Source organism: Fusarium pseudograminearum, chromosome 4 (genome assembly GCF_000303195.2).
Source record: "Fusarium pseudograminearum CS3096 chromosome 4, whole genome shotgun sequence".
Taxonomy (NCBI): domain Eukaryota; kingdom Fungi; phylum Ascomycota; class Sordariomycetes; order Hypocreales; family Nectriaceae; genus Fusarium; species Fusarium pseudograminearum.
Genome location: NC_031954.1, coordinates 7086252 through 7109635, shown reverse-complemented (window position 1 = coordinate 7109635; position 23384 = coordinate 7086252). Strand labels below are relative to the sequence as shown.

At 49.0% G+C, this 23384-nt stretch overlaps 10 protein-coding genes across 10 annotated transcripts, besides 2 other annotated features; 8 read left to right on the top strand and 2 right to left on the bottom strand.

The window, feature by feature from the left end:
• Window positions 1-557: 557 nt before the first annotated feature.
• FPSE_09684 (uncharacterized protein) lies at window positions 558-1912 on the top strand (the record flags this gene model as incomplete). The annotated part of the gene is made up of 2 exons (XM_009262801.1): window positions 558-654; window positions 705-1912. 2 exons carry the CDS (start codon window positions 558-560, stop codon window positions 1910-1912), a joined length of 1305 nt encoding a protein of 434 aa, XP_009261076.1.
• A 1896-nt stretch (window positions 1913-3808) lies between these two features.
• On the top strand, window positions 3809-5221 carry FPSE_09685 (uncharacterized protein; the record flags this gene model as incomplete). The annotated part of the gene is made up of 1 exon (XM_009262802.1): window positions 3809-5221. One exon carries the CDS (start codon window positions 3809-3811, stop codon window positions 5219-5221), a length of 1413 nt encoding a protein of 470 aa, XP_009261077.1.
• A 943-nt stretch (window positions 5222-6164) lies between these two features.
• On the top strand, window positions 6165-7151 carry FPSE_09686 (uncharacterized protein; the record flags this gene model as incomplete). Its single annotated transcript, XM_009262803.1, has 1 exon — window positions 6165-7151. One exon carries the CDS (start codon window positions 6165-6167, stop codon window positions 7149-7151), a length of 987 nt encoding a protein of 328 aa, XP_009261078.1.
• Window positions 7152-7578: 427 nt separating this feature from the next.
• Window positions 7579-8301, top strand: FPSE_09687 (uncharacterized protein; the record flags this gene model as incomplete). Its single annotated transcript, XM_009262804.1, has 2 exons — window positions 7579-7695; window positions 7891-8301. The coding sequence occupies 2 exons, from the start codon at window positions 7579-7581 to the stop codon at window positions 8299-8301; spliced, it is 528 nt and encodes a 175-aa protein (XP_009261079.1).
• Window positions 8302-8328: 27 nt separating this feature from the next.
• FPSE_09688 (uncharacterized protein) lies at window positions 8329-9141 on the top strand (the record flags this gene model as incomplete). Its single annotated transcript, XM_009262805.1, has 2 exons — window positions 8329-8377; window positions 8465-9141. The coding sequence occupies 2 exons, from the start codon at window positions 8329-8331 to the stop codon at window positions 9139-9141; spliced, it is 726 nt and encodes a 241-aa protein (XP_009261080.1).
• A 367-nt stretch (window positions 9142-9508) lies between these two features.
• Window positions 9509-10549, top strand: FPSE_09689 (uncharacterized protein; the record flags this gene model as incomplete). The annotated part of the gene is made up of 1 exon (XM_009262806.1): window positions 9509-10549. One exon carries the CDS (start codon window positions 9509-9511, stop codon window positions 10547-10549), a length of 1041 nt encoding a protein of 346 aa, XP_009261081.1.
• A 1596-nt stretch (window positions 10550-12145) lies between these two features.
• Window positions 12146-13252, top strand: FPSE_09690 (uncharacterized protein; the record flags this gene model as incomplete). Its single annotated transcript, XM_009262807.1, has 1 exon — window positions 12146-13252. One exon carries the CDS (start codon window positions 12146-12148, stop codon window positions 13250-13252), a length of 1107 nt encoding a protein of 368 aa, XP_009261082.1.
• Window positions 13126-13192: a microsatellite.
• Window positions 13253-13925: 673 nt separating the features above from the next.
• On the bottom strand, window positions 13926-15212 carry FPSE_09691 (uncharacterized protein; the record flags this gene model as incomplete). Its single annotated transcript, XM_009262808.1, has 2 exons — window positions 13926-14685; window positions 14770-15212. 2 exons carry the CDS (start codon window positions 15210-15212, stop codon window positions 13926-13928), a joined length of 1203 nt encoding a protein of 400 aa, XP_009261083.1.
• Window positions 15213-15705: 493 nt separating this feature from the next.
• Window positions 15706-16280, top strand: FPSE_09692 (uncharacterized protein; the record flags this gene model as incomplete). Its single annotated transcript, XM_009262809.1, has 3 exons — window positions 15706-15858; window positions 15961-16166; window positions 16217-16280. The coding sequence occupies 3 exons, from the start codon at window positions 15706-15708 to the stop codon at window positions 16278-16280; spliced, it is 423 nt and encodes a 140-aa protein (XP_009261084.1).
• A 693-nt stretch (window positions 16281-16973) lies between these two features.
• On the bottom strand, window positions 16974-19475 carry FPSE_09693 (uncharacterized protein; the record flags this gene model as incomplete). The annotated part of the gene is made up of 1 exon (XM_009262810.1): window positions 16974-19475. The coding sequence occupies one exon, from the start codon at window positions 19473-19475 to the stop codon at window positions 16974-16976; it is 2502 nt and encodes an 833-aa protein (XP_009261085.1).
• A 781-nt stretch (window positions 19476-20256) lies between these two features.
• Window positions 20257-20278: a microsatellite.
• The last annotated feature ends 3106 nt before the right edge of the window (window positions 20279-23384 follow it).

Sequence of the window (23384 nt, the reverse complement as noted above, 5' to 3'; positions counted from 1 at the left end):
CAGCTTTCAACAGTACGTACCTTTGTCAGACCATCAGCCATCTGATGCTTTTCCCTCTTTTTCTGAGTCTCGTTCGAAACCGGAATGTCTCTCGATTCTCTCTTCTCATGACATGACAGGGGGCTTACCCTTGGCCCTTCTTGGCGGGAGGGCCCTTACAAGGGTCAAGGTCCAGGTCAGGCCAGGGGCAGGGGTTGAAGAGATCCACAAGATCGAAGCGCCTTCAGACTCTCTAGTCTTGCCTACTAGTCTTGTCTTGTCTCAAGACGCCGAGACCAAAGGCGTTTACCATTAAAACATTGACTCTTCCCTCGTTTTCTTTCCGAGCTTTGTAATTATATCTATCTATTTGTCTATCATCACTCATACGCTTTTAATACTCATTTTCCGTTTTCTTTAAAACACTCTCATTTCAGATATTGAATCACTATCGCTCAAGAGGAATACACACAACTATCACTCATACAAGTCGCTGTCTCTCTCGCTCAGACACTGCTCGACCACAGCTCGAATATATAAGCAACACATATACAATACACACAGACACAACAGCAGCAATGCTCTCAAAAGCTTTCACTACCGCCGCCATGGCTTTGGCCTGCGCTGGCATGGTTTCCGCACAAACATTTACTGACTGCAACCCGTTGAAGAAGAGTAAGTCAGCTTTTCATCTCATAAGCTCGATACATACTAACGCTTCATAGCTTGCCCTGCCGACCCAGCTTTTGGAGACACCAAGGTTGAGTGTGACTTTGCCAAGGGCGAATGCGGTGCTTTCCACAACATGATTGCCACAGAACTCAAGTACAACGAGCAAGGCGCTCTTTTCCGCATCAACAAGGAGACCGAGGCTCCGACAATCCGATCAGACAACTACCTCTTCTTCGGCCGTGTCGACGTTGTAGTCCAGGCCGCCAAGGGTCAGGGTATCGTCACCAGCGCCGTTCTTCAGTCCGATGATCTCGACGAGGTCGACTGGGAGTGGGTTGGAGGTGATGATGCTCAGGTTCAGTCCAACTACTTTAGCAAGGGTGACACCACCACCTACGACCGTGCCCAGTACCATCCTGTCTCTGCTCCCCTGAGCACTACTCACAAGTACTCTATTGAGTGGACATCCACCAAGATTGACTGGCTCATTGACGACGCCGTTGTCCGAACTCTCAACGCTGCCGATGCCAAGGGCGCTGCTGGTTTCCCCCAGACTCCTATGCAGGTCAAGATGGGTACTTGGGTCGCCGGTGGTAAGAACAGCAACGAGGGAACTCGAGAGTGGGCTGGTGGATACACAGACTTCAAGCAGGCTCCCTTTGATGCTTACTACCGCAGTGTCACTATCGTCGACTATGCTGGAAAGGACGCCCCTGGCCAGAACCCTGGTGCCAAGGAGTACCTCTGGACCGACAAGTCTGGTGACTGGGAGAGCATCGATGTCAAGAAGACTCTGTCTGATACCGAGACCAGCGCCAGCACTACTGTTACCAAGGCTACCAAGACTGCCGAGCCTACCAAGACCAAGACTGCTGAGCACACCTCCACTGTTGAGGAGACCACCAGCGCTGTCGTGACCAAGACCAAGACCGCCGAGCACGAGTCCAAGACTCATGAGACTCAGACTGAGTCTGCCAAGGAGACCAAGACCACCGAGGCTGCTACCACCTTCTCCACTGCCACTGCTGTCGCCAGCACCACTGTGGTCTCTGATGAGGCTGCTGCCACATCCACTGGAGGTGCCAGCTCTGGCCCTGACTCTGGCGTCAACTCTGGTGCCGCTGTTGACCGTGGCAGTTCCTCAGACTCTACTGATAGTGCTCCCAGCGACACTCCCGTCGCTGTCAACTCTGGCTCTCGCATGGCCGGCAGCTTGATCACTGCTTTTGCAGGTCTCATGCTTGCTCAGATCATCATCTAAACAAGTTCACTTGTTTAGATTTCACAATACTTGGAGGAGTCCGGAGAGCAGACCACACCCTTACTTCGAGTCGATCCTTACAATGCTTGCCAAGGCAACCCCAAAGCCTCTTCGTATCACTCAGGGTGACAAAAAAGAAAGAGACGGGCCATAAACATAAAAAAACGCTAGAGAGAAACCATGGAAGAGGGCTCTTGGCAAGCAAACATTACACGTTTTTCACAACAAACCTAACGTTTTTTTAATGAGGGCCTGCTTCTCTTGTGTCCACAGCTTCCTAACCCAGAACTTTCTTCGGCTACAGGCCAAGGGAATTGGGTTTGGCTGTTTGCGGACAATGACTGGATGAGAGTTTTTATTTCTACATGAGAAGAGAGAAAGAGTTTTTACTAGAGATGGACATGACTGAATTGATGTCGACAGATGGAAAGAGACTATGTATGGCTTGGATGAATTACTACTACTACAACTACTTTTCAGCATTGGGATTTGAGATTTTATGCGCACGATACCTATTTTTCAGCAGATATTAGAAGGATTTTTCGAAAGAATGAAAACAAAAAGCAATCGATTTGCTCAACACAATCTTATTTACTTGGCTCTTTCTTGGTGAAGTTTGTTTTTTGATGCCCAAGTACTTGGCTCATTTCCTACGAGGCTAGGCGTTCGCTAGAAAAGATGCCCGCATGCGGCGAAGCAGCCCAAATGCAAGGGCAGTTCAAAGAGGAAGGATCGTCGGCAAGGGAGGATGTAGCGTTGAGCTAAATATTGGCAATGAGTTGAAAGAGATAAGACTATTGATGAATGGTACCAAGAGTGCGTTGTACGTATGATACTGTGAGCGAAGGGGCTGATCTCGTAAGAGGGAAATGAAGAGTCTTGGCCTGAAAAGACGTAAATAGTTAAGCTCACGATAGCGGTGTCTTTGGTGGTGAGACGTGGCTTTTATTGTTTGCTAAATCGAGTCTCAGGGCTGTCGATTGAGTTTAACTATGAGATATCAGTGCGAGCCGAGGCTTGTTAGTACAACATAAGCAAAAAGAGGTTCTCACTTATCAAGGATCATCTTGATAAGCACGTTATCTTGAGTTGCTTCTTCGTCCGTGTGTGTGTGGAGCGGATATGCAGGTACGCAAAGGTTATCACCCTCCATGATCAAGCCTTGCATAACCAAGCCTGTCCCTGCGTGTACCGAGTCAGTTAAAGTTAGTATTGGCTGCAGTGGCTAGGGTGCAGGTGTCATGTGTAGTGGCTTGAACGCGGTGGCAGGATAGCAGTGCCCAATCTCATCGTACTATGCACTCTGCTATCCGTCAACTCGAACAATATTTTTTGGGAAGAAATTAAACCTGCGAATAAACACCGAAACTGTAGCAAGACTGGCAAACAATAGCAATTCCTACCCTAGATGATAATTGCCCGTGTCTCCAACGGTTAAGACTCGCATATACCGTGCCGAGCTGCAAGAGTTGACCACATATAATATGCCTTTTCGAGATAGTGTGGTATTTCTTTATAGAATTTCAAAATTCAACATCTATATACCTGTAGGGAAGTAGATAGAGGGGATCTGCCAGCAAAGAGGACTTGCACAAGGTTGTCTGAGATATATCAACAAGTAACAATCCGTCTCTTCCAACTCACGTCACAAACAGTTTAAATTCTCTGGTTGTAGATTCAAGAAGTCCTTACAAGTTAGACTTGGATATCTTATGTCACCATTGAACATCACTTGATACATACTGAAAGTGGGGTCAATTTATCGGCAAAGAGTCATATTCTACAACATCAGATCACCAACTACACATACATCCACACTCAACTATATCCCTTTCCAATATAAATAAAACATCGGCATCCAAATTGCATTACACAACCAATAACAAAAGTATCAAAATGTCATCTCGACCTCCCTCATTTCTTCTCCCCAACTCAACTTCCTGTCGAGTCCTCGACCGCTTTAGCGACTTACCCGAGAACATACAAGTCGAAGAGGACGACGAGGGTAAAATTCCATTCTGGCCGCTTCTCGATCATCTCATAAGTACTCCAGTGTCGAGTATCACGCAACTCATAGACCGGCTACAGACAATTGCCGCAAACGCAGAAACTTGTCAAGATGGGGATTATGCCTTTCTGAAGAAGTTCCTACAAGATCGAGATGAATCCATGATTCTTAATACCACATGGCCCAGGATTCGAGATGTTGCCCTTGACCTTCCGGTTTATTTCCCTAGCGGACAACTTGAGCTTCTTCAAGCGGACTCTCCGCTCCGTTTAAGTCGTGGCCAGGTCGCCTGTCTTGTGGCCCATCAGTTTCTCTGTTCTTCAGTGCCTCAGAGGAATGATGATGGTTACCAAGATCTGGGCATTTGGTACTCATCGGAGCAGAGGCATCCCATCGCAGTGCAGATGTACCTAGAAGCTCTGTCTACATACTTTGAGGGTCTACCCACAGCAAAGGATCTACTAGATGATCACCAAGCTGGATCAGATAATCTTGTCTCGTACGAGATTCACCAAAGCAGTCAAGTGTCTTTAACAAATGCTAGACTGAGACCCGTACAGATCAAATACACAGATATCCACACGTCAGATGCTCATCACCCTCACGTCCAAGGAAAAGGAGGTGCTGTCGTGGTCTCATCGAACAAGGTCATTGGATTCGGCCAGTCAGCTACTCAGGAGGAAATATTCGTTGGCATCGCCCCTGAGGCATACCCTGTTGTTCTAGTAGCACCTTATCTGACCGACAATGCAGTCATCACCGTTTCAGGTGCGAGGGCAATGGTGGATGTCAAAGGTCAACGACGCAATATCGAGTGGGAGGTTCATCCCACGTCATCTCCGGATAATGACCAGAAATCTTGGCAAGGAGGACGTCTGGTCTTTATGGATGCACTAGAGATGGACATGGTCGAACGCTCATCGAGCGACGACCTACCTGATTTATACCCAGAGAACATTGATCGTGAGATCAACAAAGCAACAAACGGGTTCAAATCCTACAATGGCGATTCTGTATTCACTGGTCTTTGGGGATGTGGTGCTTTTGGTGGTGACCCAGGGGTGAAGTTGATGGTTCTATGGCTTGCAGCAGGGGCGTCAAATGTTGAGCTCAAGGTAGTGCTTGGGCCCGGAGAACATCATCTTGGAAAGGGGCTCGAGGAGGTAGTCAAGGCTTGTAATGGTCTGACTGCAAATGACGTGCGAGAGATGTTGTCGAGAGTACCTAAAGAGTTACGGCGTGAAGGGATCTTGGAGTGGATTGCGGAAGAAGCTTCAAGGGTTTCTCATCAGACGATATGACTGAAGGATCGTGGATCGGAAGCGACTACACTTTAATTGGCATGTCACCAGGAGTTAGTAAGTGGGCTGTCGGCGTCTATTCCCAGTTGTCGACGACATTGCGGCATCGGATCGGGTTGTGGGAGTTGTCCCTAAGTACAATGTTTGTCAGCCTCGATATCGAAAGATAATCTGATTGATTAGAATACGCGCCCGGTGAGTATACGCGTATCCGTGCATTGATCATTACCTGAGACCCTGGTGATGTGTGGAGTCAAAGTAGACAAAGATCAAGTTTGAATGTAGACTTGTGTTTCATATGTCAGAAGACGTGCTACCTCGGAATGAAGAGTTTGTGTTGAATACAACGTAAACAAAATTACTTCTCGAATGATTGATCTACAGAATGCCATATGTCTCTGCTTGACTCTTACTCGTAGACTTGATCTGACTTGTATGTCACTGCTAGAGACTAATCTAATTAAGCTTATTTTTAACTCCATCGTAAACAAGAGCCAATATCTCGTCAAGCTTTGTCGAGAGAAATGATGATCTCTGTCAGATTCTGATAATTTCCTATTCAGGTATCTTCAGTAGGTTCTACCCCATCATGTTCTCCGGTAGTCCCGCTCCGCTTGTACCTGTTTCACTTTCGGAGAAATCTCTCATTCGTGTAAATATGTTTTAGATCCTGGAATAGCAAACGACACTTGCACATCACAATCCATCGTTTCAGGGGTCTCGCGTGTTCGGCAATCAGGGCGATGGAGAAGTCGGCGTTGTGATGGCTTCACTTCATATATAACTGACGACTTCGCAGCTATCCGTTACGACTCTTCTTCTCTCTATCCTTCATCCTTTACATCTCTTCCTCACTTTATACATTCGTTTTGTTGGACTGGTTCCAACTTTCACTCTTTATTTTTCAAAAGACATATTATTTTACTTTACAAAAATCTCCAAGATGAAGTTCCTCGGTCTCCTCAACCTCGCTGCTCTGGCCAGCGCCGTTCCTACTCCTACCGTCCAGCAAGTTGGCAAGACTCTCGGAAAGCGAGCTGCCATCACTGATGCTGCCAACATTGGTTACGCCACTGAGAACGGAGGTACCACTGGTGGTGCTGGAGGAGCTACCGTGACTGTTTCTTCCCTTGCTGAGTTCAGCAAGGCCGCCGAGTCGGACGAGAAGCAGGTCATTTACGTCAAGGGCCAGCTCACCGGTAACAACAAGATCCGCGTCAAGTCCGACAAGACCATTGTCGGTGCCACCGGTGCTTCTCTCGAGAACATTGGCCTCTACATCAACAAGCAGAAGAACGTCATCGTCCGCAACCTGGCCATCAAGAACGTTGTTGCTGCCAACGGCGACGCCATCGGCATCCAAAAGTCCACCAACGTCTGGGTCGACCACTGCGAGCTGTCCTCCGACTTCTCCAAGGACAAGGATTTCTTTGATGGCCTCCTCGATGTCACCCACGCTTCCGACTGGGTCACCATCTCCAACACCTACTTCCACGACCACCACAAGGCTTCTCTTGTCGGCCACTCCGACAGCAACGCTGCCGAGGACACTGGTGCTCTCCACGTCACCTACGCCAACAACCACTGGACCAACATTGGCTCTCGCGCTCCCTCTGTCCGCTTCGGTACCGTCCACGTCTTCAACAACTACTACGAGGATATCAGCGTCACTGGTGTCAACTCTCGCATGGGTGCTCAGGTTCTTGTTGAGTCGACTGCTTTCAGCAACGCCAAGAAGGCTCTCATCTCCAAGGACTCCAAGCAGACCGGAAGCATCTCTGTTAACGATGTCGACCTTGGTGGCTCCACCAACGATGCCCCCAAGGGTACCATCTCCAAGTCTGACATTCCCTACAAGTACTCTCTTGTCGGCTCTTCCAAGGTCAAGGCGGCTGTTGTTGGTGTGGCTGGAAACACCCTCAAGCTGTAGATGGTATATTACATATGGTAGTCAGATCTAGTCTAGAAAATATATTTTAGACGATAATTCAGGTATTCTATGTCACGTTTGACTCGTTCTTAGGTCACTCACTCCGCCTTGTATATTAGTATCTAAACATCGGAGTACGATGCTTCATCTTGTGATCAATTGGTGACAGAACATATTTTGTATCGGTTTGTATGTGAAGTACCTTGGTAGTTAGTTCCTGCCTACTACCGTAGCAGCCTGTCGTCATTCAGTGAGTTTGTTGTCTTGTATTGGGAAGGAACAAGCAGAAAGTAGAAAGGGGGACCTGTCACTTTTAAAAGAGCATCTCATCACCGCAGAGTTTTAGAAAACTGATCTCATCTGTAAAGCCTCTTCTTTCATCATCACCCACCTATTTTCATCATCAATACAATCATCGATAATTAACATGGTTGCTGTCCCTCCCCACATCTTGCGTGCGATTGCACAAAGCAAGGCTGCAGAGCACATTTGCCGATCGGCACAGGTCACTCTCGAACACACTGAGCGAATCTTGCAAGCCAGGGTAGGTCAAATATTCTAGCAGGCCTCAGGGTATCAGAAATATCGGCCACTGGAAGTACAAGGGACGGAATCACTAGGTCAGCTTATGCTACTTAGGCTAGGCTTCTTAGGCCTTTTATTTCTGTACCCTAAGACTTGGAGGCCATGGACCTTCTCTGCTACTCCGTAGGCAGACCTTGCAACTAACATGCTGCAGCGTCAATCCTTCCTGACCAGGGAGTCCGTATCTCATCGACAACACATAATCCCTCCTCAAATCCTGCGCAACATTGCAGAGTCGGACGCCGACGAGGGCACTCGCGACAAGGCTAGAGAAAGCCTAAGTCATCTAGAGAGCATCATCGGCAAGGTCAAAGGTTCCCAACCCGAACCTCAGCCCGAGTCTCAACAAGTGCTGGAGGCTTCAGACCATGATTCGACAAAGCCATCGCCCAAGGATCCTCCGTATCGTGCCATTTACGACATCCATGAAAGCTCAAACGAAGAAAAGCTTCCCGGCAAGCTTATTCGTGATAACAAGAAGGAAGCCGACAAGTCAAAAGACAAATCAGTCAACCTGGCATTTGACAACGTCGGTGTTGTATTGGACTTTTACAAAAAGCACTAGAAGTGGCTTTCCATTGACAACAAAGACATGGATGTAATCAGCACTGTCCACTTTGGAAAACAGTACGAAAATGCTTGTGAGTGATTTCAGAGGGGCCTGCATGTGTCGCCCTTGGGACAAGTACCTCATCTTCTCAATACAGCTTTACTAACGAGTCTTGTAGTTTGGGACCCAGAAAAGCTTCAGATGGTCTTTGGAGATGGCGGCGAGTTCCTCAACAACTTTGTCGGATGTATTGACGTTATCGGGCATGAGCTCACTCATGCTGTCACAACAAATACAAGTCCCCTCGATTACTTTGGTCAGGCAGGTGCTTTGAACGAGCACATCTCGGATGTCTTTGGCATCATGGTCAAGCAAGACGCCCAGGATGAAAAATCCCCAGTCGCAGATTGGCTCATTGGCGAAGACTGTATTCTTCCTGGCGTCAAGGGAACTGCGCTACGAAGCATGAAGGAGCCCGGAACAGCCTACGACGACCCTATTTTCGGCAAGGATCCGCAGGTGGCTCACATGAAGCAATTCAAGACGACATTCGAGGACAACGGAGGAGTGCACATATTTTCTGGAATCCCGAATCGAGCCTTTTATCTTGCGTCCAACGCATTTGGCGGTTACTCTTGGGAGAAGGCTGGCAAGATCTGGTGGGCAGCCATGAGGTCAGGCAAGATAAAGCCCCGGTGTACGTTCAAAGAGTTTGCTGATGTGACGATGGATTGCGCAAAGGAGCTCTTTGATGACAAGACGGCCAAGGTGATCAAGAAGGCGTGGGCAGATGTTGGAGTTCTCGACGATGTTGGCAGTGAGTCAACCCCAGGTAACTGGTGTGGTGTTCTGTAGACTTAGTAGGCCTCTCGAGTAGATCAGATCAGTCATCCTAGATTAGTGAAAAACTCAACATTGGAATCCCTAAAGAATCCCTAAATTATGAGTCCAATCCGACCGCAATCGCTGGTAAATAAATTGTGTCCCAAGCTCTGGACTGCTGTTTGATACATGTTGGCAGGTGCTTCAGCATCTCCTGCCTTCCGTGTCAGTTGGCCGAGAAAGTGGGCATGTAATTCAAGGAAGGTGCACCTTTCGCTCCCTACCAAGGCAAGACATAGCCAAGAAAAGGAAGAATATCTCCAATTTGCAAGCTGCATAATTCTGCTCTTGTTATGGTGCCCAAAGATATTACTCTCAGTCACATTGATTGCCGAGCGCCATGTCGGGACCACAGGAGGCAGCTTCGAACTCGCAAAGCCCAACCTCACAGCCCTCGCACGAGATTCAGATACGATACCAATTGGCCAAGTCAACTTTCAGAACCCTCTGCGAGATCAAAAGCAGCCCAGATACTTTCGCCCTTCTCAAGAAAGCTTGCTCTGCGACCGAGTTCAATACATTCCCCATCCAAAAGCATGAGACTGTCTTCTTCCGAGCAATCAACGAAAACACAGGCATTCCATTTCCGATCTCTGAATTCATATCCAAACCGTGGCACAAAGTTATTCTTCTCGTACAGATCGAGCTCACAAAGTCTGGCTGGCCCAACAAGCTGAAAGGGGAGGCTCGGAAAGAGCTACACAAAGAACTCGCTCAGATGTGCAAGCTTCTCGACCGCGTGTTAAGATGTTTGGCTGACATCCTCGGGGAGAGGGGTGATGGGAGAGGGCTCCAAACAACTCTCGACTTGCTGAGGAGTGTGAAAGCTAGAGTTTGGGAGAAGAGTAACAACCATCTGCTGCAAGTGGAGGGTATTGGTACGGCGAAGAAAGACAGGCTCGTCAAAGCCAATATCAAGACCATAAAGGACTTGGCCAAGATGGAGTTCTATCACATCGAGCGAATTCTTAGTCGAAACCCACCTTTTGGGCAAACGCTGCTGCACAAGGTCGCAGGATTTCCCATTCTCACGCTCGACTTTGAAGTGATTGGTCAATATACCCCCGAGACTCCAACACCTTTGCCAGTATCTGGTACTCAAGCAGCCGGTGAGTCACTCTGGATTGCTCGAGCTGTCCTCGGATTCACCAACGAAAAGACACCTAGTTGGAATGCTAGTGTACCCTGGACCACATTAGTGGTTGAAGGGGGTAACGGACGACTTGTCTGGTTTTGGCGAGGAAGCGCAAAAAGATTGACCGGCAGCAAGGAGATGATCATCGGTTTGAGCGCAAAGAGTGGTGAGCAACTCAAGGTTTCTTTCGCCTGTGAGGAGATCGTCGGGACTACGGTGAAGATGGATGTTTGGGTGCGAGGTTGAGTGTAAGTGGACGGAAACATGGCCCTGAGCTGAGGTACCATATGAGCAATGTGTGGGATTAACGGAGAGCTTGCTAAAAATGGTAACATACAAAGACAGTTCACTTTGTTACTCGTCATTCAAATCTGGTCTCGCTGTGGCCAATGTTGTAACTGTGCTCTAGATTTGCCTTCATATTAGACGACACACATCACACACGTTGATTCCTCATAATTAATCCTTTCCTCACAAGAGTAATGGTAAGGCAGATTTAAATTACTGGGGCAAGGACAAGAGATTTAATGACCCTTCATCAACACCAACTCCAGGACAACACAACACGAGCATCCGTAATTTGGTTAGCATCTGTACTAGCAACGCCACCTCCACCGCTCAACGCACAACGCATCTGGACCATGTCGGCCATTTTAGCTGCATCCCAAAAGACCCTACAACCCTGATCAAAATGCGGGAATTTTTGCATAGTGGTGGCAGCGAAACAAGCCAAGGTGACATGGTCCTGATCAGCCTTATAGGCTTGGCTTTCCTTCCTCTTTCTAATTGGAATCGAACTATATTGTAAGGACATGAATGTCACTGACGAGAAGCCATACCAGGACCTCGATTCTTCTCTAGTGCAAGCGGCCGACTATCTCTCATTTTGACCGTCGTAGGGCAGAGAAGTTGGTCGTGTTAGTGCACGACTGACCCGTTATTGTCGGACGGGACCCTGCAGCGAGAAATAATAAGCCTAATCTTAACGTTATGAAGTGGCTGTTTCACGTTTTCAGCCCTTTTCCGTGTAATTCGACTCAACTCATACCCAACGGCCAACCTCGCAGCAACTTGGGTTACACTGCAGCACAAGCTTTATAAAGGTACAGGGTTCTATTTTTTTCTGATAGACTACTGAGACCTTGTGACCGATCTTCACCCAAAAGATCGTCATCTTACAACTTCTTTCCAGGGCAGGCTATCTTCGATCGATGCAGGGATTGAGCAAAGCTGAACTCGAGGTCCCCACCAACTTGCAAGTAGCAACAACACCTTTTTAGTCTCTGCGTGATGATCTGGTAGCTTTCTGTTACATTTATCCCATCGGAAAGTGGTTGTACCGTCTGACCGTCTCTCGCACTCATGCCCTATTTGGGATGGATCACTTGGAGGGACGCAGATCTATTCAGGTCCCAGACCATAAAGATGATGGGTGATTTTCGTATATAGGCAAACATACGGTTGCCTACAGATACATACTAGTGAGGCACGGTATTGTGGCTAAAGAGAACAAACTTGTATTGGTGGATGATACTTAACACCGAGCGGATGTGGCACCCGCACGAAGTCATCGCGAGATGGGGTTTGCACCTTGAACCCTGGAGATTTCAGTGGCGTTCACTTGATGCATTAATTAGCATGGCTATACCTAGCTAGTAGAACAAACCCGGTCGGTGACTCGACGGAAGGCTTTCAGCCCATTTCCCACTATGTAGTAGTAGCTGCCTGTTAGTACCCGCAGCCTTATAAGATGAGAGGATATCCAGTTAACACCGTTTGCCTGCTCAAGTCTCTTCAAACCACACATCTCCTGAGACTCGGTTCTACATACTCCCTTCAACAATGTTGCGCTCAACTCTCCTTCTCGCCCTCGCGGGTCTGACAATCGCAACAGACAGCGTCTACTTCAGCACCACCAAAGCAGACAAGAAGGGCCTTCCCCTTCTCTCTGGCTTCACTCCCCGTCCCCAATTCCTCAGCATGGCAGCAGGCAGTTGCGAAGGAAGCACGAAACCCTGCGGCAACACTTGCATCGAAGCCAGTGGCGAGTGCTGTAGCACTATATCCGGAACGTACTGCGAAGATGGCTACCGTTGCCAATCTACCGGTTGCTGCGAGGACGGAAAGCTTTGCTCTGGTCCACCTACTGGCTGCACAAAGGGCAAGGAAATGTGTGGCCAGTTTTGTATCCCTGAGGGCAAGGTCTGCTGTCTCACAGGTTTCTGCGACGAGGGCCAGAAGTGCACTTCAGATGGGAAGTGTTCATCCGGAGGCTCATCTGGTGGAAGCAGTGGTGGTTCCTCAGGTGGCTCTTCAGGTGGTTCTTCGGGAGGTTCTAGTTGCATGAGCTTCGAAGAGACCTGCGGTGATGGCTGTATGCCCAAGGGTATGGTCTGCTGTGACTCCGGATACTGTCTCAGTGGCCAGACATGCACTTCTGATGGAAAATGTCGATCTGGATCCAGTAGTGGCGGTGGTAGCTCTGGTGGTTCATCAAGCGGCAGCTGTGCTAGCTACCAAGAAACTTGCGGCGACGCTTGCATGCCCAAGGGAATGGTCTGCTGCGGCAAAGGATACTGCTTGTCAGGACAGACCTGTTCCAGCGATGGTACTTGCAGATACGGTTCAAGCGGTGGCGGAAGCAGCGGTGGTTCAAGCGGCGACGATGACGATGATGATGACAAGGCCACCTTTACTCGAGAATCTGCCACACGCACTTTCGACTCTCCCTCTTTCACGGCCCCTTCGATCGAACCCGTCCCTACCATCGATGATACTTTCCCTACATTTAGCTCTCAACCCATTCCCACTGGTCCAAGAGCTGGTGGTGACGATGGAGATAGCAGTGGTAGCAGCAGCAGCAGCGGTGGTGGTGGTAGCAACGGTGGTTCCATTGTTCTGCCTAGCATGTTCATGGGTGCTATTGCTCTGATTCCTCTTCTTCTTTGAGCTGCAGTTTGTTTGCAATAGCAATGTCGTATAGGAGTAAGATGTCTTTCGCCATGTCAGGATGATCTATTTGTTGTTTGACATTTTATCTGATATACGGAAGAGATGGAAATAATGAATCATGTTATCATGTGATTAGTTTCGAGGAATGGCTCGGTGGATTTGACTTTATCTGTAAATATTATACCCCTAAATCAGAATGAGCATAGTTTGACCGTCAAATTACCTCGTGTATGTCTTTTACCATCAAAATGAACTAATACTCAACGACACTCAGTCAAAAACGGTGATATCATGTGCACTCGTGATGCCGTAACGTCGAACTAATTCAATTCTTTGTATGTCTCCATAGCTCAACAGCAGAGTATGTGCTGAGAGAATTAGGATCACCAGTTGGTAGGTAGGCCGTGATTTTCCCTCCTTTTGCCATGCGCTTACATTCGAAATAAGAAAACTTGTTGATACATGATGACGTTCGTCTCCGCCTCCCCAAGAGCCTGGGCAGTAATGCCTCCGCAGGATCCCTATAATACATCCGCTAAACGCCGATAGTCATGGTAGTGTGGAATATTTGTGTTTGGGTGGTTGAGCGATGAGTTGATTTGTGGATGGTTCCGCCTCGTTCCTCTGTGGTATGTCATGCAGTTTGATAGATCATGGTCTTTCTCTCTGCTTATCGCTTGGAAGTCGCCTGGTTGAAGCTCTCAAGAACTGTCTCCTTAACATCGGGCTTTGCCTGACCCTCGAGCTCTGCAGTCTGCGAGTCCCCCTTAGGTTCAACAAGAGATTTGGCCATGGTCTGCGCTTGAGCCTGGCCAACCTTGCCAAAGACACTCAGACCAGTAGCAATCATGCCGCTGATATCTCCAACGTTGCCGGGGACGACAACAGCAGTGCTCTCGCGAGCAAGCTTGCCGAAGGCATCAACATACTTCTCAGCAACCCTCAAGCTGACAGCAGCCTGGGCACCAGTATCTCCCCTGAGGATACTTTCTGAGACAGCATCGATACCTTGAGCAGTGGCAGACGCTTTGAGACGGATGGCCTCAGCCTCACCATCGGCCTCGTTGATACGCTCGGCGCGCAACGCCTCGGAAGCCAGAATAACACTCTGCTTCTTACCCTCGGCAATGTTGATGGCACTCTGTCGTTGACCTTCGGATTCGAGAATCTCAGCACGCTTGGAACGCTCGGCAGTGACTTGTCGGTGCATGGCCTCGACAACGGCACCAGGAGCGTGAATATCTCGAATCTCGTAACGCAAGCAGGTGACACCCCAAGCCTCTGCGGCATCGTTGATGGCAGCAGTAATGTTGGTGTTGAGCGCAGCACGTTCCTTCAGGACATGGTCAAGGGTCAGTTGACCAATCTCGGATCGCATAGTCGTCTGGGCGAGCTGAGAAATGGCATATTCGGCATCCTCGACTCCGTAGCTGTATAATTGCACTCATGTCAGCTGTCTGTTCGTATTGTGCTTCAATGGCTCATCATGCTTGATCAATCCAGCAGCAACTCACCTTGCCTTGTACGCATCAAAGACACGCGTGAACAAAACACCGTCAAGTTCCAAAGTAACGTTATCCGCAGTGATAGCGCTCTGGCTAGGAATCTCAATGGCGACCTCCTTGAGACTCTTGACGTATGCGATTCGGTCGATAAAGGGCACGAGGATAGCCAAACCAGGTTCGAGAATACGGTTGAACTTTCCCATACGCTCAACAATCCAAGCCGTCTGCTGAGGCACGAATCGAATCACCGTGTTGGCCGGGAGTCGAGGCTTGGAAAAGTAAGAGGGCACAATCGGAGATCCGAAGCCGGAGGGGATGAGAGCTTGGTTCGTGGTGCTGAAGTGTCGTCCGTGGGCGACAATGGTTCGAGCCGTGATGGTGGCGGCGGCGGCAGCAAGCCTCGATTGTGATTGCGGTGCCCTGAGGGCCACCCGCGCGAGGGACATGGCCATTGTTGAATCGGTCGCGGGATTGATGGGATCAGGTCAATGACGTGGGAAAATCACTGTCATCTGTTGATCGGATGAGCTTTGGGGAGCTGAGAGCTGTCGATATTCCGATAATTCCCCGGTAGAACAGGCAAGCTCGATGTGACGCGGGGTGGCTAGTAGTTGAACACCTTACCCAGGTAGGACCTACCTGCCTACCTTAGTAGTTTCTGTGGCTGTGTGATTGGTGGGGGACTCTGCCTCTCTCTTCTTGGGACAGACAGAGAAAGTCCACCGCCTTCCCCTTCCCGCTGCTGTACTCACCTTGTCTGTGCCCCGCGCTGTGAATGAGCGACTGCCAATATCTAACCGCCACTACAACCAACGTCATCTACTGCGAAACCACACCCTTTCTCTGTCTGTCTTACACATCGTCCGACTTTTTTGTCTGCAAAATTACAAACATCTCGAACCACCCGAACCAAACAATTATTCTTGCGACAGAGTAACCGACACCATGTCCGCCAAGGTTCCTCGCAACTTTCGTCTACTGGAGGAGCTCGAGAAGGGAGAGAAGGGTCTCGGCGCCGAGGCATGCAGTTACGGTCTTGAGGACCCTGAGGATCTTCTCATGAGTAGTTGGAATGGCACAATCCTCGGTCCTCCTCATGTGAGTCTCTTGCGAATCGATAAACAATAGCACACGTGCCCTCCCCGCTCCAAGCAATGGAATACATATAGACTCGCAAGTAACTAATATATTCTGCTTCAGTCCGTTCACGAGAACCGCATCTACAGCGTCAAGATGCACTGCGGTCCTGACTACCCCGACCTGCCTCCTACGATCCAGTTCATCAGCCAAGTCAACCTTCCCTGCGTCAACCCTAACAACGGCGTGGTGGACCCTAGCCAACTCCCTTGCCTTGCCCAGTGGAAGCGCGAGAACACTATGGAGACTGTCCTCATCGAGTTGCGAAGGTACGTCGAGCTTTTGCCATGAGATAGGAAGAAATGCTAACGGTGCTCAGATACATGGCTTCATCCCAGAACAAGAAGATCCCCCAACCTCCTGAGGGCTCTACCTACCCTTAAATCATCACTACGAACTTCATATCACGCCTTTATGTCAAGATTAAGAAAACAGAACTGCAAGATCAACAAATCCTTTGAAATGGGTTGAGAATTGGCCGAATGGCTTCATTCCGCTGTTGTTCGAGAAGATGCGACTATCGCGAACTACAATATGATACACAAAGCTACCCGCCCCAAACAATGCTTAGCCCTTCCCATCCGTCTTCATCGTATTAGTACCGTACATTCCTATTGTTTGCTTTTCGTCACGCTCATCAAAGAGAACAAACTTGCTGCCCCTCTTGCGCCTTGTCCTCATTTCAAACCCCAATCCCAACAGCTCGAGACATGGCCGATTCGTAGAGATGATGCAAGAATAGACAGTTCAAGATACCCAAAAAAGATATGTGCGCATAATCGTCCGCTGTTCCGCCCTCATGACAAAGAGGTCATGTATTCCCCCATACGCCGCTTTTGCCTCCTTCAAAAATGTATCAGGAGCAGTTCAGGAAATGAAGCAAGTATGTTGTAGATAATCATCGCTGACAAAAGAAATTGTTGAATGCGCGCGTGATCATCCTCATGATCCAGGTATCCAAGAAAGAAATACTCCAAATCCCCAAAATGCTGTTTTGAAATACATGTAGATAATAAAAAATAAGCGTTGGTAAAGTGTATCGTAAGTCCACAAAGGGATAATAATTAGTGTGTTATTTAGTCCTCAAATCCCCATTTAGCGGGAGGGCCAACAGCACTCAAGCGAGCCATCGACTTGTTGACTCGGGGAGCGGATGTTGACATGGCATCGGGGGAGATGGGGCTGTCAGGTCGAGGCACGCCGACCTCAAGAGTGTCACGCTGAGCGGGAAGGCTCTGCTGGTGGTTTCGGCTCGATGAGCGCTTGAGGGCTGAGTGACGGCCCTTTCGGTCGCTGAGGCGGCGCTGCTGAGCATACACTTCCTCAGAGATGATCTCTTCCTCACTTGCTGACTCGTCGTCGTCGAAGTTGTAGTCGTAGAAGTCATCCAGATCAGGACTAGGCTCTGAATCATCAAAGGAGTGCTCGGCGGCGAGACCCTTATCGATATATAGAAGGATGCGCTCCCGTTGTTGGTGGTCTTGGCTGTGGGATCGCTGGCCGTTATGAACTTGTTTCGTAGAGCTTCGGGCGGATGTAGTAGGTTCCTCTGCGTGGCTCAAATCGATAACGGTTGTGCCCTCTGCGTTTACCGTTGTCTTGTTCTTAAAGGTGGGGGGTGCTGGGAAGTCAAAGTCCATCGTCTCCTCGGTAATGGTAGCTTCGGATGGCTTAGATCGGTGGCCCTTTTGAGAAACCTTCTCGTCCATCTCGGAGGTGACAGAGCCGCGCATTGTCTGTCGCTTGTGGCGGAGGGCAGACAGGAGCATCTCTTCTTGACGGGTAACCGCCATAAACCGGTTGTGGCCGTCCTTTCCATCGACTGATGAGTGAGCGGAGCGAATGTAGAAGTCGACAGAACTTGGGCTCAATGGAGGCGTTGGCGCATCGGCGGTAGTAGAGATGGAACCATGGGGAATATAAGTCATAGCAGACAGGAAGTCAAGCTCAGGTTCGGGCTCGTTTTCAGAATCCTCACCCTCCTTGTCTTCCTCGTACTCAGGATAGTCCAGAGTGTCCGGCTCAGGGTACAAAGCGACAACCTTGTTAGGAACCGTCTTACTGTGACCTGTATTTGAAGTGTTTACTGATGAGTTGGAAAGGCTCGATGTGCGCGACGGTGTTGGTCCAGCAGTTCCTTCTTGGATCGTGTTGGTGGAGCTTCCAGAGAGGGAGCTTGACCTGGGGGCCACAACGGGAGGTCGGTGGTGACCGTTGGGAATGGTGAGGTAGTTGTTGGATCCTGTCGTCTGCCTGCTCGATCTGCTCAATCGCTTCGAGCTGTTGTCAGCGCTCTCAGAAGTTCGAGCTGTGCCTGGACGGAAGTCGATGGAAGAGCTAGTATCAGATGTCGCGTACTCGGGTATCGAAGGTTGACCCTTGGAAGAGGATTCGGTGTATGCATCATCGTCTTCAGAGTCCGAGGATAGTGAAAGCACACTCTTGCCCTGTAGATCCGCATCCTGGAAACTCCTGCTCGTACGCTTCGAGGCCTTGGATGTGCGGGTATGTCTGCTAGAAACACTAGCAGCGCAGTCATTAAGTGAGGATTGATCGGACTTCTTGGCCATCGTAGGTGGAGGTGGTGGAGGCAGGTTGCGTTTGGCGTATTGCGAGACAATGTGCTCCGCGTGGTGGCCTGGTGGTATGCGCTGCTCAGACTTGCTGTGTCGAAGTATTCTGCTGGGCTTTGGTTGGTGTGAATCCCTGGACTTGGACTTCTCTAGAACCCGCTCCTCCTCATCAGGCTCGTCCAGCTCGTCGTCAATGATTGAGCGGAATGACATTTGCTCATAGTGTTCGTATAGATTAGGTAGACCGTTTAGGTGATTTTGTGGTCGGCGATTGCCCTCGTCTGTTTTTGGTCGATTCGTGTCTGAGGTTGCTGAGTTTAAGCTCTCTTTTGTAGGTCGCCTTGAAAGCTTGCCCCGTAAAGATGGTGTACTAGATGGTGATAGAATGGATGGGGATCGGGTAATCTGATCTAGCATGGGACCCTCCCATTGTTGTTCGTTCTTCTTGGACCGCCGTCCCATGAGATGAGATAAGTCGAGCTTTGTTGGCTTCTTCTTCTTGAGCTTGGCCTCGGCGATTGAGTTCTCCATATCCAACATGCGCTCCGCTTTTGAAGGCATACCCTTGGCCATGGCTGAAGCCGAGGTTTGCTGGGTTACGGAAAGAGGCTGCTTAGTCTTGTCGTACCACGAGTGAAGTGTTGATGAAGACTGTCGCTTTCTCAGAATGCTCGCCATATCAAAAGCGTCCTCATCATGGGCATCGGTGGGCGCACCGTTGTTTTTGAAGTGCCTCGGTATGATCTCGGACTCATCTCCCCACTCCCGCGTCCCGCGCTCGTGTCTTGCTGGAGAGACACGACCATGGCCATGGTTCAGGTTCAGGGTCTGGGTCTGGGATGTCTCGGGAGCGGGTACTGCAAGGTCGAGAGTTGAACTGGAGAAGTTGTTGTCGATGTTGATGGCTGAAGCACCGAGGATCTTTTGGGCCTTGCTCATATGCGGGGCGGTGACTGTGACCGTGGGAGCCTGCTTTTTGCGGCCGGAAAAGCCGAACTTGCGCATGATGCTGGCGACGTCTTAATTATCTTGACTTTTTTTCGTCGCCCAGTTGATCGGTTCCCCCCTCTGGGGTTTATCTCGTCAGCACGATATCGACTGCTCTTGAGCCAACATGTGCGAGAAAGGTGGATGTCGGTGGTGTAGTATTCGAACGGGGTATCCGATACTTTTAATAGCAATAATAAGCAAGTCAATGCCTTCAAGTATTGCAGCGAATAGATTTGGTAAAAATATGTCTTGGTTTGTCGATCACAGTTTGATTCGTTGATGAAACGCTGGATGATATCAGAGGTTGCTTCGTCTGTTCTGTCGTATCGCCCAAATGATGTCTTATTGGCGTATCATTACCGTGCTGCAGCTGTAAGATGTCAAGTGCCGTCTTGCTGGATATGTCTTGTTTTGCCTCACCCCTCGCAAGATATCGGCTAGAACGAAGCGACAGTCGGCGGCCAAAATACTACGGTACAAGAGAAACCAGGAATTGGAGGGGGATTAGAGGAATAAGAAGACGATGTCGAGATGAATAGGGACGGCCGGCGAATGTTCAGGTGGATTGGCTTTGGATCGGGCTTGACATGGGGGGTGTAAGAATTCAGTGGAGGGGGGCGTGGGAGATTGACAAGCAGAAAAGGAAAAGGCTGCGATCAAGAAGCACCAGCAACAGCACCAGCCAGAACAAGGAAAGGTCAGTCGCAATCTGCTAATTAATTCCGCCAGAACCAGCGATCAGGTTAAAGCACAACCTGGTAGCTCTCCACTTGCACGCGACGACAAGAGGGAGAAAATGGGATGGGATGGGATGGGATCTAGCCGACCAAGCGACCTGGGTTCTGATTCTGATGAGCCTCTCCACTGGAGCCGGACAGTACGAGTGAGTCGACTGAGGTGTGCGTCAAAACAGGGGTTGGGTTGATGGAAAAAATAAAAATAAGAAAAGTCAATAAAAACTTGCAGGAGACGATCAACAAGACAAATGCACGCGACAGAAAGAGAGGTTGAAAAAGAAAAGAATGATTGCCCAATGCCCATCCATCAAACATAAACTGTGGCTTCTGAGTGGCGGCATCACACAATGAAGAAAAAAAAAGAGACCTGGAACTACAGCAGCTGAACGACGGACAACTTCTCCTCCCCGAAGGAGATCCGGCTTGTCATCCATTCACAGCAGAGTAAAGCATAAATATCACCTGCAATAGCGGCCCTTGCTAGAGCCAACGCGGCCAAGACAAACTCCCCCCGGACCATCATTTACTTCTCCCTCCCCGAAAGTCAAATGCAAGAGAGAAAGAGTCATGGCTTTGCTTTTACTACAGCCAAACTGGCCTCGGCTTCCACTTGGCAGGGATCCTCCTACTATGTACTTTCCCAAAAGAATACCTCACTAGCGAGGTAAATTGCTTGCTTTGAGGCTGGAGAGAGTCTTTACGTACCTACCTATAAGAGCTTTGTCTTATGATAAAAGGTCCCTGCAGAGAAGAAGAAGAGAAGCCCACCTTCTATTGCTGTTCGATCTCCCCGATGGCTCTCATCCAATCAAACTCCCCAGTTTGGTCTTGAAGTGGCTATTCTCCAGCCACTACAACGTAAGACCCTCGGCAATATAGGTAGGCAGGTAGGGAGCTGATACAACTGCCGTTTCCGTCATTAACTGGATTGCCCTCAATGCAGCCAAGCCGAGCTGAACCGATGCATTCATTTTTATTAATTCTTTCCAGATATACAAAGCACTGCTTGTACAGATACCCAGGCAGCACCAAGAAGTAATTGCAAGGGTTCGCCTTTGGGCTAGAGCGTAACGAATGGTGGTGACAGTGGTGAACGGAACCGAACCAAAGTCTAGGGACCTAGCGAAAGACAAAAGTCACAGGGCTCCTCAATGGATCCATGTCCAGGGGCAGCCGCAAGACCCCAGGGGATAGACGGGTCTCCCACCTACGCACCTACGCTATAGAGGACCCCTGCAGTAGAGGATCTGCTCTCTCTCCACTATCCCCCCCTGTGCTGGTTGGTGTTGGTGACAGCATCCGACCTGCTAAGCCCGGGCTGGTCGGACAGTCAGGGCGCTGCGCTGCTGCTCGTCAGTACGGATAGAGACCGCTGAAGATGTTCAAATGGGCAGGGCCTGTGTTGTTCTATTGGGCAGCAAAGGTCAGGACGGGATCAATTCAGTCTTGTGCAGAGTCAAAGCAGTCAAAGCGCACTTCATTTCACCTCCAACGATGTAAGTTCGTATTGTCGAGTCCTAAAGGGAATACAGCCTCATTCATCCCACGATATTCAGGAACCAAAAGGAAAAAGACCATGAGCGCCCAGATTGACAAGGCAGGCCCAGGTTCGCAATTAGGGGCTCTTTCTGCCCAATCGAGATGATCCAACTCTGAGACTTTCTGAGATCTAAGTGTCGATCACCTTGTCTTGCAGCCCGCAGTCATCCCCATTGTCTAATTAGTTAACAAAGTCGGGTAGTATCCGTGTTGTATGCATGTGTTTGGATTACTTCTCTGTTGCTGACACCACGACAGCGAAAAGACCAACAGAAGAAGCTGGATGGAAGCAAGCTATCTTCTGCAAAGCTACGATACTTTCGTCTTGGCAGGTCATTTCTAGTTCCAGAATGAATTAGCGGCAAAGCTCAACGCCATCGCGCGGAGTTTAAGACCTCTTGAGGCTTTGAGCTATAGCTGAAGCAATCATTCGTTCGAGTACTGGACTTGGCAGGTCCCCTCTAATAATTACCTCGTCCCTGGCCGGAGCAAGGGCTCATGAACAGGCAAATAGCATGGCATGCATGCATATGACGGAAGAATTTCCTGAGCTGACTTTACTAACAAACCCTGGACTATCCGCGTGCACCTACTAGACATGGACTAGCAAGGGGACTGGGTAACTGGTGGATATTTAGCTGACGCGATCCATATATTGATTGCGCGTGCTACCTCTGTCCACTCTGACACTACAGACCAGAAAGACTGAAAAGGGTCTTCTAAGATCTGATCTTCAATCTATCAATCTCGTTTGCCCTGTCTACGAGGGTATACAACCTATATCGTCCTATAGTATCATTACATCGAGGTCACGAGGTTTGCTTACGATATTGCTAGCTATTTTAGCCTCTTTTTGTCATTAAATGACATCCTCACGTCCGTCGGTTGTTTTGATCAAGACATAGTCTGAGAGTCGTGGCGCACGTCCGACGGTTTTGTTTCATGGACGTTTCCAAACGCGTCGTGAGTAAATTAATCTACCACCGCCGTTTCTCTTTCATCTCTGCCTGTCCTTGTTCTGTGTTCAACTTTGTTCGATCGTAGTGGCGGTCCAACGGGTACGGCAACGTCCTCCCGAAGCCTTACAAACGAACAGAAACAGCCACCGTCCCCATAACGGGTGTTTTGAATAAACAAAAAAAAAATGATATCAAGCTTGTTTATCACGATTCGCTATAGCTTCAAAGCTCTATAGTGCAATTAGTGATCAAATATATAGTTCTGTAGATCTTCCATGATACCACCTCATCTAGGTCCATGCTTTTGTAGTGTTAGTAGAGGCGGCTATTACGGATAATGAGACAGTTTGTATAGTATTACTATTTGTAATGAAAACCCTCTTCTTTTCCAACTCAAGCTTTAGCATTCAATGATAATGTCTCACACATCAAGAGCTAGTTGAAGATTTTCTACATCCTTGGTGTTGATCAGATGAACCCGAAGCAGCGTCTCATCCCATTGAGCCTCTGATGTAACAGAAACACCAATCGTAAGGGAAAAGTTAAAGCTCCAATTAGTATGACACATACCACAGTTCAATAATACTCCATGCAAAAGCGGTGGGAACTGCAATCGAATCTTGGACCGGTTTATTGCCCGCGCCTAACTTCAACACCAGCAAACGCTAACAACGGAGCTTCTTCCCTCA